This window comes from Thunnus thynnus, chromosome 14 (assembly GCF_963924715.1).
Source record: "Thunnus thynnus chromosome 14, fThuThy2.1, whole genome shotgun sequence".
Taxonomy (NCBI): domain Eukaryota; kingdom Metazoa; phylum Chordata; class Actinopteri; order Scombriformes; family Scombridae; genus Thunnus; species Thunnus thynnus.
This window is the reverse complement of record NC_089530.1, coordinates 11,242,234-11,256,923: the sequence shown is the minus strand read 5'-3', so window position 1 is coordinate 11,256,923 and position 14,690 is coordinate 11,242,234. Positions and strand designations below refer to the sequence as shown.

The 14,690-nt window shown below is 38.4% G+C and overlaps 1 protein-coding gene across 2 annotated transcripts; it reads right to left on the bottom strand.

The window, feature by feature from the left end:
• Positions 1-2,264: 2,264 nt before the first annotated feature.
• On the bottom strand, positions 2,265-14,021 carry tmem87b (transmembrane protein 87B). Of its 2 annotated transcripts, none has more exons than XM_067609813.1 (19): positions 13,641-14,021; positions 12,651-12,711; positions 12,482-12,573; positions 12,240-12,374; positions 12,099-12,152; positions 11,656-11,824; positions 10,148-10,209; positions 9,278-9,461; positions 9,093-9,192; positions 8,909-9,002; positions 8,426-8,508; positions 5,747-5,844; positions 5,531-5,589; positions 5,332-5,435; positions 5,150-5,223; positions 4,964-5,034; positions 4,713-4,765; positions 4,576-4,606; positions 2,265-4,203 (listed from the first exon to the last, which is right to left on the bottom strand). In XM_067609813.1, exons 1-19 carry the CDS (start codon positions 13,788-13,790, stop codon positions 4,162-4,164), a joined length of 1,716 nt encoding a protein of 571 aa, XP_067465914.1. In that variant the 5' UTR covers positions 13,791-14,021; the 3' UTR covers positions 2,265-4,161. The 2 variants fall into 2 exon arrangements, with proteins under 2 accessions (XP_067465914.1, XP_067465913.1); XM_067609812.1 differs by lacking the exon at positions 8,426-8,508 and adding an exon at positions 8,069-8,140 and having other exon boundaries at positions 5,747-5,855; positions 13,641-14,020.
• Between the last annotated feature and the right edge of the window lie 669 nt (positions 14,022-14,690).

The following is a 14,690-nucleotide window of genomic DNA, read 5'->3' as shown; positions in this document are numbered from 1 at the left end:
GGAAGAGTGTGTGTTTTAGACTGTAACCCTCGAGGCAACAGACAGGACAGGTCAAAACAGCATCCCACTTGAAACAAAGGAAGTATTTTTATTTGACTTTTATGCGAAGAACAGTAACTGTCAGGTTTTAAAATCAAATCTCACTGTGCCTATTTGTTAGAGAAAGAAGAGACTAATGTTCAACACATGTGGTCTCTTAACTTCCTTCCATCTGTCCTCTCACGTCTCCATCCAGGGGTTTACATTGCAATAAAAGAGGCCAGAAGAACTGCATGCTTCCAGGAGGGAGTGGAGGGCGAGAATCAAAACACATGTCCTGACAGCACACACACACTGCTCTGAAAATGACAACGTGCCTTAATGGCAGGCGTAATTTCCTTCAGTAACCGTACCACAAGTGCTCACATTGCAGTCTTTGTTTCAGGCTTGTGCTCGGGCCGTTTGATGTTCACATGTTTCATCCATTCTGAGGCGGAAGGATATTGCCAGAGACAATTGGAGAGCACTGAGCTTCATAACACAAGCCATTTGCTGGCAAGTAATGATAAAAATATACAGCGAGGGCCTTGAGGCAAAGCCAGCGAAGAGTGTGGTTTGTACTCATATTACGTCAGAGTCACAGAACCTCGGTGAAACTCTGACTGAATGCTCAGTCCCAATTTCATGAAGTTCTTAATGTGCTGTTAAAGCTTTTAGAGGCATTTCTTTAATGTAGTGTGCAGTGTTATGCAAGCATTTCAACCCTGTCAGTGAGTGTTGGTGAACACCTACATGTGATCACTGGTGTTTAATCAAATTATCACAAACTAACTAATATGCAGCATACCTGAGGTACTGTAGGGTCATATTTTAGTGTATGAATACTGTTCAGTTTCTGGTCCTGCCAAAGAGAGACACAGTGGTCACAAGCACTAAATTATACATAATATATGCTGAACAACACCACAAACTACAGCCTCAAAACAAGCTTCAGTAAACTGCTATTTAACTTCAGGGCAATTGTGTGTTTTTATTATTTTGTCCACCCCCTGTGGTTCGACATGTATAGGCTCCTGGTTATTTGCCATCTTCAAAAAGCACATTCACTTTTTCACAAAAAAGGGGGGGAAACAATCTCCACATCACAAATTCTTGAAATTCCAGGAGCAGTAAAAACTTGAACTTCAGTATAAACGTTATCCTCCTAAAACAACATGTCTTATTTTATAAGTCATTTTGAAGTGAAGCGGCAGAAAACCCTTCAATCTATGGATCTCCATCAAAACAGAAAATGGGCATGTGTTACTGGTGGGTTAGTTCAGAATGAAAGGCATTGTGGAGGAATTCTGCTCTACTTTTATTATGCAGGAAAAGGGGAGAGGTCGCCTTTGGATCATCTTTCATGTGGGATAAATGTTTGGAAAAAATCCAGAAATACGCTCTCACATAAGGGAAGCTGGATGGAGGTCCCGACACTTCAGTGTCTGACTTTGAAGTGGCCTATAATCTGCAATTACAGGCCATAATAATGACACTTTTGTGCCCGATATAAATGTCATATACTGTATGATGCAGGCTTATTATCGGCTACAGCAGACAAGAAAACATGGCAGTAAAAAATGCATGTAGTAAGTTGCTCAGATGTAAAACTGTCAGTTAAGAGGAACCAGGGCTCCCTCGCTCTCCTGGGCCCTGCAGGGCTTTTTTCTTAAAGGACATGTTTTCCTGTTTGTCTTGTTCATTTTATTGGTGATTTCATAACTGTATATTTGCAGTTGTTGAAACCTAAATACTGTAGTTGAAGCCTAAAGCAGGTTCCTTTAAAGGAAAATGAGGTTTCAAACTCTGAAGCTCCTGTATTTTATCCAAACACCTATGAAGTGACACTTTCACTTCAGAGGAAGGCTTAATCAGTTTGGTCTCCAACAACTTGTAATGTCGACATGACAAACACATTGGCTTGTTTGTGGATTTTATGTTTTCATAGCCCTCTTAGTCACAAGCCTATTAATAACTAATGACTTGAGAGAAACCTCAAGGTTTGTATTTTCAACAACTGTGCTTCTTTCAAACTCTCCTTTCAGTATTTCAGTCTGTGTTTCATTATCATTCATCATCATTTTCCTCACAATAGCCCATTCAGTGTACAGTCTCTTAACCTACTCCCTCTAGAAACTGCAAGACAGCTCTAAAGAGAAACAGATTTTAACTGATGTAATAAAATCATAACATGTGCATTTTTATTGCCAAATTAAGACTTAAAATGAGAGATCAGGAAACAAACATTCTGCTGTATTCAATTAATATTTAATCTGAGTGAACACGCTTCCTGAGAAGGAAGAGAGAAGAAAACTGTTGGTATGAAAAGTTCAAGCTCAGTTCTTCGTGACACCCTTGAAAGAAAGACGAAAAAAAAAAAGACGAGTCATATTATCCAGACACCACTCCACCTGCGGAATTATGAAATAACAGGAATCAGCCAAAACCCATCTGTACAAATAATCAAGGTCCACTGCAGGTGTCTGCAGTTTTATATAACAGAAGGACAGCTTGCCATCATAAGCACAATTATTCCAGGTTTCCAACCAACACACACAAAAAAAAAAGAAATAGAAAAATGGAGGGAAGTTTTAACAGTGACATTATAAACTGCTAGAAGTGATCAACTTGTGCTTGTGCTAACCACATAACTTATCTAGTGTGTCATAGTGTTGGGCTAGCCTGGACAGACAAGATCCTGTCATTACATTTACTCAAGTCAACACACATTAAGACAACAACAATGTCCCAACTCCAGACAACATTGAAAAAAAAAAAACACCAGGTCGGCCGTTTTCAAAGATAATAATGAAAAAACATACTAAGATATTAAGACTTTTTTTTTAAAAGAACATGAATATTAAGGTGTCTGTGAAACCAACACAATGACTTTATCAGCAAAGAAAACAAACAAAGAAATAAGATGTTTAGCTAGGTACACTGTGAGATTGTTCGGGGTCCAAGTCAAGCGTATGTTGTAAACACACTTAGAGTAAACACGGGTGAACACACAACTTATAAGTACACTTTAGACACAAATAAATAATACAGTTTTAAAACTCCATATCAACATACAGTATATTGCTCCTTATTTCAAAAGACACCCCTCGACACACATACAGTAGATTCATAATAGACTGCCTACACTGACTACAAACCCCAACGCTTTACTGCTTCATTGAATTCAAATTGTACAAATCACTTATTTATGCATCGCCCCTCTCACACTCATTCACACACCAATACTGAGATTATTGGAATACCAGATTAGGCCTCATACAAGAACTACATGTAGGCACAACTTTGATCTTGAAAGTGCATAGGAGCAAATGTTCTATTCAAAAATCTTAGTATTTTCATTTCTGTATTTTAATGCTTTGAACATGATTTTAATGCTGGTAACAAAAAAAAAAAAAAAAAAAGTTTTCTTCGGACGGTCAAAATCATTTGAAAAATACATAGTGTATCCTGAATTCCATAACTTTTGTATTATTCTTTAGGAACTTCACATATATATAGATATATAAATAGATAGATAGAGAGATACGAAAAGAAAGATCCTGTTTGAAATTAATCAATAAACACTCTCTTTCTTCCCTGGAGATCTCCCCCGCAAAAAAAGCTTGAATCATTCCTGGTGTTAATTACTGCAGAAAAAAAACCCTTTAAATTATTTTCCTGTTCATAAATAAGCATCCTATTTCATTATCTCGTATCAAAAAGACACTTAACGTATATTTAAGAGTAGGTTCATGCATGAGACCCTCTGTTCTTAATTCTCTGATAAAATAAATTCAAGTGAACATAACAGAAATAAATATAGCACTTAATATAAAATGAAACATTCTCTTTGGAAAGAAAGGCTCAAAACTGATCAGATCGAGGAAACAGTGAACCGACGGCAGTTTTCCTCTAGTAGAATCTTTTTTTCTTGAGAAGTTGAGGAAATGAGCAGAGGTCCCCTTCAACTGTGGCCTGCACCACCCTGCGAAGGAGCAGCCATATCAGGAGGATCCCCTGAAAAAGACTAAATGGCACTCCACCACCACCTGACTGGAAACCCTGGAGAAAACCTTGCTGCAGAGTCGGGGACGGCTGCTGTGTTGTCTCTCCGTGTCAGCTGCTGGCTGGAAAGGTTTTACCTTATTCCAGCTTTGACATCTCATACTTGGTCGTCATGATTTCCTGGAAAATAATGTGCAATAATTAACTCTGCAATTTTGTTCCTGCTATTAAGTTTTAATTTTCACTTTCAGACAAAAAAAAAAAACAATGTTACTGCCTGTTATTCTTTGTGTAAGGGGCTAAATTAGTCTATTTTTGATTTCAATGTAGTAGCAATGAAAATAAAGCGTGCCTTAAATACCCACAAACTTCATCCTTTCACTTTGCTCTGAAGTCACTCCAAAACTAGCCCACAACATCCTAAAGCAAGGCTTTTTCACTTACTGTTTATGGACAGTCTTATTCATCTCCAAATGTCTAAACTAACCTGTCAGTGGTTAAATAAATAACATATTCTTGTTTTGTAGATTTCAAAGGTAATGTGATTCATACCTCGTCTGAGTCAAGCAGGACCGGCAGAGCTCTACCGTGACAAACAAGACCAAAAAGACCTTCTGTTAGAATCACACATTGCTGGTATGAAAAACTGCTTTCTAGATTAATAAATAAAAATTTCATATGATGCTTACACATCAGTAAGAGAACTAGGAATGTTATCCTCCACCCACTTCATGTCTTCATCCTGGACAGGTACAAAAAAAAAAAAAAGAGTAAATACTGCCATCTGCTGAAATATGTGACACTTGTATGGCTGCATTTCCTAAACCTGAACAGTTATTCTCTATTATATGAGCCTAATATTAAATAAATCATGTTGAATTTAAATTTGTAATATAAAACTAGTGTTATTTCAAACCACATGTGCGGTTGTGTTACTGACTGGGTTTGTTTCTGCAGGCTTCACCGTGCCATTGGTCTCATTTTTAGAGGCTCTCAATTTTATGCCGTCAGCTGTGAATAAAAAAAAAAAAAAGAGATAAAAGAAAGACAAATAAATATAACAAGAGTATTTACACATGTTTGCAATGTTTTGATTAAAAGCAATTCTTCCATGATGTTACTGTACCAATGTTTGAAGAGGCAATAAATTCCTCAATCTCCTCATCGTCTGAGTCATCCATGAGAGGTGTGAAAGCATACCTGTGGGCATGGAAATAATGTGAGAAACAAAACACTGAGAGAAAAAAGAATAAAGATGTTCACTTCAGGTCATGTGAGTGAATTCAACAATGATAACATAGTACTTGCCTTTGGTTGTTTGCAGATGGTCTCCATAAAAACATTATGACCAACAGAATAACGGAGAACAAGAACCTCCAGAAAGCATCTTCCACCCACAGCTCAATCCAATCCTTCACACAAAATAGGACATAAAATCAAGAAAACGTTTTGACCTTCTACAGACAGCCATTATGTAATACAATAAATATACAAAAACCATACTCACAGACTGGCAAACCGCTAGTCGAAATTTTTTTGTTGTCCAAGCCATGAAAATGATGGAAGCTGAGGGAGAAAAGACACACAAATTATCTTATGTTCTCTAGCGATACTGTAGCATTGTGTGTTATTTTTTAACAGGGGTTATACTGAAGGAAAATACACCAGTACTACCACAGGTCATATATTTTAATCTAACTGTAAGTGTAGTTGTGCTACTTACCAATGACAGCAAATATTAATGTGTTTGTAAAGTGCCTGTAGAGAGACAACTTGACAGGGTTTCTCCTCAGCTTCAGAGTCTTGATGGTTTGTGCCAGACTCACAAAAATGTTTGTGGCAGTCAAGGTAAACACATGACAGACATCACACTGAAACTATATTACAAAATAACCAATGGGAGCCTATAACAGCTACAAGTTTATATATACGCTGTAGATAATAACCACATTTTGCATTATCCCTTACAATTATACAATTTTATACAATCAAACTTATTAGATACACCTGCTTGTTTATACCAACAACTCTTCTCCCAAAGTCATGAATAAAACAAACATAAAGCAGTCAGCTCACTTGCTCATTCTAGCTTAACATCAGAATGATGAAAAACATCTTATCTGTGTTATTTTTGAATAAGGTATTAATACAGCTAATATCAGAAACAGCCAAACCTGGACTATCCACTACCAGTCTACCCATCCTAACTAGATGTACCTAATAATCTGAACAACTGAAATATGTATTCAATATCTTTTGATGTCACTCGTTCCCTGTTTTTATTTGTATTTTACTGGCTGATTCAGTATGTTGCTCAAGGACAGCAGTTGAAATATAACCACTTGGCTAATATTGTCATTTTACAGTGATGTTGATCAATGCACATTGTGTCAGTAACAATAACAATAAAATAAAAACACTGATGTACTCAAACCAAATTGTTTGATTATGTCAAAGTGGCACCTAGGGGTGGGCAATATGACAACATCTCTCTACTGAAGGAAGGAATTTCTGTCTGTATGTCCTTTGTGTATCTCTTGAATTGTTTATCCAGTCGACTCCACACTTGGTGGGTGCATTGCTGGAGAACAAAGGGAGTGCAGTGTTGAATTTAGTGCAATTTGGACACACGACGCGTTTAATATTAATAAAGTCTGAATAAACCAGCGATCAGCGAGCCGCTCCGCTCTGTGCAGGGGCAGGGCGGAGCTTCAGGACTCTGCTGACTTGACTCCAGCATGTCAGGGAGAGAGCAAAGACGAGGCGTGACGCGAGTCAGAGAAAAGTGCTCTAAAAACAGAAAGTAAACAGCGAAAATAGAGCTTTTAATCAAAAATGGATACTCCTACCCCGTGTCTGGACAGAAAGCATAGCGTGAGCAGCATGTTTAGCAGATCAGCAGCAGCAGTAAGTGACTAAACGGGAGGTGTTCGGGTACTTTGCTGAGCGTAGGTCACCTGCATTTCGGAGGCACTCAGAGCCCAATACACAATGACTGTAGTTACACCCGTAAAACAAAGGAAATACTTCCATTATTACGTTTATTACATTATTTTATTTTTTAATGCAGCCCTTCTTTTACTTGAAATGAGAAAAGAACATTTATTTACTATCAGAGGACTTATTATTCTGTGTATAATAGAATGTTGTTGGTGTATCTACTCATTCACACCTCACATCAACTGTATTAATTTTTCTTTGCGTTGAAGTAGCGGCCGGAGGCCAAACAATCAGCCTATTACAAACCGGCATGTTTTGAACAGACACTGCACTAGTATACTGTAATTGTCACAGAATTTGCTATTCTGTTTATATTGTGGTAACTATCCCTTTAACATCTCTGGGTGTATAGGGTCATTTTTTACAATGTGGCAAATAAACTATCAGGAAAGCTTCGGAGCAATATTACATTTTTTTAAATGATTTTTGCATGAACTGTGAAGTTCATGTAACTGTCTTTCAGTATTTTGATTTCTAATCTAATTAGGTTGATTAGCCACCTAATTCATTTATTTTAATTTCTCAATAGATGCTCCTGAAAATGGAATACATCATGACATATATTGATATAAAACCAAATATTTTGTGAGAGAAGATTTCAGCCATATCACCCCCTAGTGGCAACCATGTACATATCATCTTTAAACAAGAGCACTTGTAAAAGGGTGTTGGGTGGGCATGCAAATCAATCACTTATGCCAATTCAGACCAAAACAGTCAATCAGTGGCAACACAGTAAAATATTATTGATTGGACAAGAAAAGAAGCAGTGATGAATGAGGAGTTTAAGAGTAGTTAAATCAAAACCAGAAAAAATAGTGGTTAAAATTTCTGTAGGGGACTAATGATTAATGCTTGGTTGTTTCTTTTGCTGCTTATTTTCCAGGGGAAAATGAGGAAGTGTGAGATATGTTAAGCTCTGATTTCCCAAGGAAATTGGGAAATCCCAGATTGATCTCTCTTGGTCTAATTTGGGCTCATGTGAAAGAGGTGAGGAGCAGGGGGGAACCATATAGGGAAAGGCTGTAGGTGCACAAAAGGATATCCACCAGCAGAGAGAGGAGTCAAGCAGAGCCAGGGGAATGTTGGCCAGCTGGGCCAAGTCAGAGTCTTTTGCCTAGAAGTAAGGACAGAGCAGGACCAGAGGACACAAGGACGAGGATAAAAATGTGGGAGGGGGGGGGGGGGGGGGAAATCACAGACAGGACGAGATAAAAAGGCAAGAATGCAAGTGATACAGAACCATTCACCAAAGTGCATAGAAAAAAAATAAACAAATTATCCACCCAAAAAGGCAAGAACACTCAAAATCATTGGAGCTAAATTAATAGGTAAAATAGGTCCGGTTTGTTGTGTTGAGAATAGAATAACTTTCTGGGAGGTACAGTGAAGAGGAGTACACTGGAAGGATATGAACCAGATGCAGCAGGACTCAAACACAGCCAGAACAATTGCTGTAATGAGAGCTGGGCCATTGTCCCGACCCTTCAGTATGTGAAAAATACAAATCCTGATGTCAGTTTTACTTAAAAAAAATACGACAAATGGACTACAAACTACAGGTAATACCACTAATTAAAGTTATTTTTGATATCAGGTTAAAAACAATCAAGCAGTAGGGAAACAATAAGTTGATTATTTGATCTTTAGAAAATAAATGAAGGACAGTTTTGATCATCAAAATGTCATTTAAGTAAAAACACTGGCTGCTTGTTTATATACTATATGTAATATCTACATTTTTAACAGTTGATTGAATAAAACATGCAATTATAATTCATCACTTTCTGCCCTGTTAACTTAAGATGGCCATTTGTTATTAGTGTTGACATTTTTGTAGATTAATAAAAGAGAAAAAAAAAAATGATAGGAGAACACTTCTCACCCCAGTGATCCTCAGAATGCCTTCAATGCTAGCAAAAGCAAAGTAGAGAATACCGAGCCCCACCACTCTGTGCATTACTGTCCCCAGTCGAGGCCTTGAGGGAAAGAGACGTGAAAAAAGTTCATTGCCTGATTTTGATTGTACAATAATTTCCATTTGACAAACAACAAAAATGTTGACATACTTTACAATGCCATAACCAAGGCTGACGATGATGACAAGCAATCGAGCCAAAGTTCTCTTGAGGGCAGAGACCAGCTCGGCAAAGATCAGCAGGCCTGGAGCTAAAGGCAACAGGAACAGAAACATAACAATTACCATCTCACGAGGCAGGTAAAAACTGCTCTGTGATGATCTGTAGACACTCACAGGCAGCGCCAACAGCGTTGGTGTTTTCATATTCAGCGCAGAAGACGGCCTTCTCCACCATCCCCAAGAATATAACCCCTGCTATCCAGAACTGGATCCTCAGCAGATCCTTCCAGTAACAGGCTGCCCAGATAAACCACAGCATGGCGTACAGGATGTACACTATGCACATCACCATGTAGAACTACAAACAGACAACGAGGGATTAGTCTACAAACACATCACACATGGGAGCAATTGCACTTCATTAGGTGGAGACCAAATTCCAGAGAAATGGACAGTTCAATAAATCTTGTTTTTTTCTGACTTCTCATTCAGTTTCAGTGTGATCTGCTTATGGTTTGGATCAGTCTGCTGTAGTTCACTTCAGTATAGTGAAGCTCAAAGGCATTTGGTTTTCAGAAGTAGCAGTAACTTCTCTTTTCAAATAATAGGGTTACAGATGGCTTTTTGTCTTTTTGTGCAGTGATAGTTGGTGGGAACATTTTGTAGAGATCAGTTCTCCACTCAATTGTTCACAATGCAGTCTGTTTTATCATCATCATCATCATCGTCAGATGTTGCTGTAGAGTTTTTAAAATTGAATCCACTCAGTTACATGAATTGGATTATATTGGGTAGGCTTTGTGTTTGATTGTGTTTTGGGGTGAACTGTTCCTCTGAGGTGGACAAATCCTTTAACTTTGTATTGTCGAGTTTAAATATTTATAAAACACATACACAAACTCAAAGAAGTAAAATACAACCGTCTGTTGATCCAGGACAGGATCATGGGCATGATTACAGCATGATTACAGCATGACTACAAATGAGTAATTAATGTTTTACAAACATAAATCACAAAAATTGATTCCATAGTTATCTACTTACAATCATGAGAGGGTAATCTGTGATAGAAATGTAGCCGTGGTCGCCTTTCATCACCACATCAACTGTAAAAACAAAATCTAGACATTAGGCAAATGAAGCACAACAATGTGTTAGGAGCAGCTGAGCAGGTGAACCCAAATGCAAGAGACATTAGGCACAGGAACTGAAGAATTCTCTTTATTTAGACTCTGGGGTGCAGGCAAATGCAAAACTGAACAGGATAACACAAAACTGAACAACACAGAACAAAGGATCCAACAAGACTGAACTGAAACACAGGACTGAAATACTAACTGAACTAATGAGGAGATGAGGCGCAAGTGGGGAGATGGGCGGAGAAACCCAAGTGAGGGGAATGAGGAGATGAAACAGGAGAACGGGAAAGAAGCTGATTGGCTGGAGAAAACACCGGGAAAAGGGCAGGGCTAACGAGACCGATGCAGGGCAGGAGTGGAAGGAAAAGCAGGCAGGGGACACAGGAGAAAAACACAGAGCAAACAGAAACTAAAAGCCCAGAAAACATGATAAGTAGGCTCAAGAAAACCTGAAATGCCAGCAGGCCAAATGTAAACAAAAACACTTTGTGCTACAGAGCTAAGTGGGCTGCAAGATATAGATCTGAGAGATATGTAACCCTAAAAGTCCTAAACATAGATCCATGACCCAAAAGCTGATACATAACCACTTGGGAGTGTGAAAAGAATGATAAGCACCAGTGTTTCCCCTAGAATTTTTTTCTAGCCCAGTGGTACGCACCGAAAAAACCCTTTAGAGATGAGGCGTCAAGAGTTTCACAGGCAACGGCACAGAGATTGACTCATGTTTCAGAACAGTGCTGCACAGAGGCTCCCAAATGCAAATGATTATTGATTTCCGAATGAATGGATATTTGGTGTTATTTTTGGCATTAAAGAAAAGATTTTTTTGGCCCGGTGGGGCTTCTCGTTGACCTGGTGGCCCACCAGGCCTGTACAATTATAGGAGCAACACTGAGCACTGAACCTGGCAGCTCAGGTGAAGCTATTAAACAGGTGAAGGCAAAAGTATTTCAGATTTCACTTCAGTTCTGTTTGCTCTTCCAGTCGAGCATCTGTATTACGAACTAGGCAGTAAAATGTCTGGACAAAGGTTCAATGCAACAAGCAACAGTATTTCAAGTGGTCCTTCAATATAATCTGCAACATATCTTATCCGTCTTTAACAAACAGGGAAAATGTCTGAAGGCATCTGGTGGACTGATGGAGGGACATAGAGCCAGACTGGGACAGAATCATGACACAATGTTTTCCAACACATCAAGAATTTGTGGCGGTGGAAAGTTTTGAAATCTGACACTTCAGTGTCGGCTGCAAAACAGCCAGCCTTAAGAAGCCAGCCTCTATTTACGGTAGGTATTTTTCTGATATGATTGCACATGAATGCAGCATGCAGAGTAAAATAATATAGGGTGATAATGTTCCTCTATGCAGTCACACATCATATTAGTTGTTCCTGAAAAGAAATCTCACCTGTTAAATTCCAGTTGGCATCTGATTTATTTGAAACTATCTTAACAACCAGCAGGTAAGGCCCGTCCTTCCAGGTGGTGGCTATGACATTGTCTCTGATATTCACGCTGCTGTTCTTGCTGCTGCTGCTGTCATACTCCTCAGTGATCCACCGGTTCTCATTTTCATCCTGCAGTATTACAAAGATATCGCAGGGTTAACAAAACGGACACACTGATGTCATCTACCAGCTGTGTCACTTCTAAAATCTTTTAAGACTGTGTATGTGTAAACTATTTAAAGAAACAACATTAACAAAACTATATATCAGTTTAAGACACTGAATATTGGCTGATTATGTTTGTTCTGTTACGTTTGTGGAAGATTTTTTTCTTAAATCTTTGATAAGACTTTATTGATCCCCAATGGGAAATTCACAACTTATATTATTCTATTAAACTTACCAGCACTTCACCCGCCACAGGTGGACTAACCGGACGTGATTCTGCCTTTGTTTTCTGAAAAAAATATGGATGTAGAGAGATAATAAATATCACTATACCAAACTTGTGATTGTGCTGAGGAGAGTAATGTAACAAACCTACTTTTAGCATAGGGAAGGAGCGCAGTCCATTGTTACATGTTATAGGCTGGTGTCTGTGTTCAATGTACTCTCCTTCCCCGAGGGGATTTGGATCGAGGCTCTCCCCACGACTCAGCTGTGTTTTGTCATACATTTCCTACAGACAATGACAGTCACAATTGAGCATATCTCACTTCTCAAGTATCAAGCATGAAAAAACAGACTGTTTGATTATTAGTGTTATATTATAGCTTATATACTTACTTCAATATTATTGAATTCATTGTGACAGCGGTAGTATTTTAAATACCACTGAATGGTGAAGGTCACTTCCTCAGGACAGCCAAAATCCACAACTGGAAGATGAACACACAAGAGTCAAAAAGGTGTACATTATTTGTGATAGGTCAGGAGTGTGTCTTCCATATCTTACCGTTCAATCCAATATCAGTGTCTTTATACATGGATTTCTTTAACAGCAGCAATCTTGAGGTCTGTGGAATAATAAAAACATTTATGAGCTAGGGTGTAATCAAGGATTATTTTTCTTATCAATATCAAATTAGTTATCAATATGTAATTAGTTTGGTGGACTGATTAATCATTTAAGCAGGACAGTGTCTGTGTCTACATTTTCTGCCTGTGTTCATGTGGTGGGGAAAAGACCTGTGTGTCCAGTGATTTGAAACTTTAATATTGTCCATAGATGTGTGTGCGTGTGTTTATCTATATGTGTTGTGTAATAAACTGGTGACTTCTCCTCTTCTGCAACTAGATACAGAGACAGACGCAACAACAGACGGAAACCAAAACTTCTCAACACTTGAATTATTGATCAAGTCTTTCTAGTTCCCCTTGCATTAAGTCTGGAAACAGTGCCTTAATCCTGATAAACAGGAAAATGTGCACCACTGTTAAAATGGACTGTGGGCCAAGGTCTGGTCAGGGTGTGTTTTCATTTATTACAACAATGATGTATAGGTTAGCAGGTTAGTAGTAAAGAACATAATTAAGCAGTTAAAGTAAACCTGGACACACAGGTCAAACTGGTGAAGTGTGCAGTGTCAGAGAGGATGGTCGTAGAGTTAGACCCAATGTTACAAATGAGGCTTTCTCCCAGGAGCTCAGCTAAACAACAAAGCTTTTGTAGACAGCTGTCCAACTTAAGCTAAAGCCTGCTAGTTAGCCAATTGCTAACTTTAAGCTTAAAAAGGCAACAGGCGAATTAGCAAACAGCTGCTCTTTCGGTAGACACACCTTATTTTAATTTATAAAGGACTACAGCAAATACACAGTGAATATGGCTTTACGATTATTGCCAGATTAGACGACTGTCACCACACTCACAGCTGATAGCAAGCTAGCATAACAAGGCTAATATAGCTAACGCGAGCTAACCGGTATCTTCCAAGTAGATACTCACATTTACAACAGTGACTATCCAATGCCCCGGCTCTGGTGCTGCACCAACCGCATTTATAGTACTGAGGAAAAGTACAAAAAGGACTGTCCATGGATAGAAAACTCCTCTGACCGGACAGCTCCACGTCCTCATCCTCCCTGCGGCAGCCATGATCGTTTTGGGCTTGAACACTCAGCTGCAGGAGGCGCCGTGAAGGCAACAGCTGGAGGAGCAACGTCAAACCTTTACCTGTGTCACCTGTTTCAACCCGGTGTTTGACAGCTTTATTTTTTTATTACAAAAGAACAAAGTCTCCGTCTGACATGCCTGTAAGATCTTCGGGTTCACTGTCGGTCATCATTCATCTCACTGACAGCCTTGTTGAAAAGCCCACATTGCAGGCAGAAAGGGGAACTAGTGGGTGAATAGTTCATGTTCCTTATCATCTTAACTTCAAACTGTTTAAGTGAGTTTGAGGAGGAAGACATTGAATCACTTCCTCTTACCTTACAAGAAGTTTGTATATGAATTAAAGTTTTTAGTGTACCGACATTTACCTGAATATTTCAATTCTGTGACAGTTTTACTCCATTTCAGAGGACAATGTGGTGCTTTAGACTCCACAAAATACTTGTATCTACTTATAACTACTCATCTTCTGCTTACTAGTACATTACATACCTGTAAATTACATACCAATAATCTATGCAATTCCATATACATTTATATATTTAATACCAATACAAGATATTTCACAGTATCTACTAGAACTGCACTGCATTGCATCTAATTCCAGTGGTGGAAGAAATATTCAGATCCTTTACTTGAGTAAAACTACCAATACTGCAATGTAAAAATACTCCATTAAAAGGATGGTCCTGCATGAAAAAAATCCTACTTAAGTAAAAGTACATATGTATTTGCAGCAAAATGTACTCAAAATATTAAAGTAAAAGTACTCATTCTGCAATAACTGATATATTATTATATTGTATATGAGATAATTGCATCATTAATACTGAAGCATCAGTGTGTAAGCAGCATGTTACTGTGACCCGGACTACACACTTC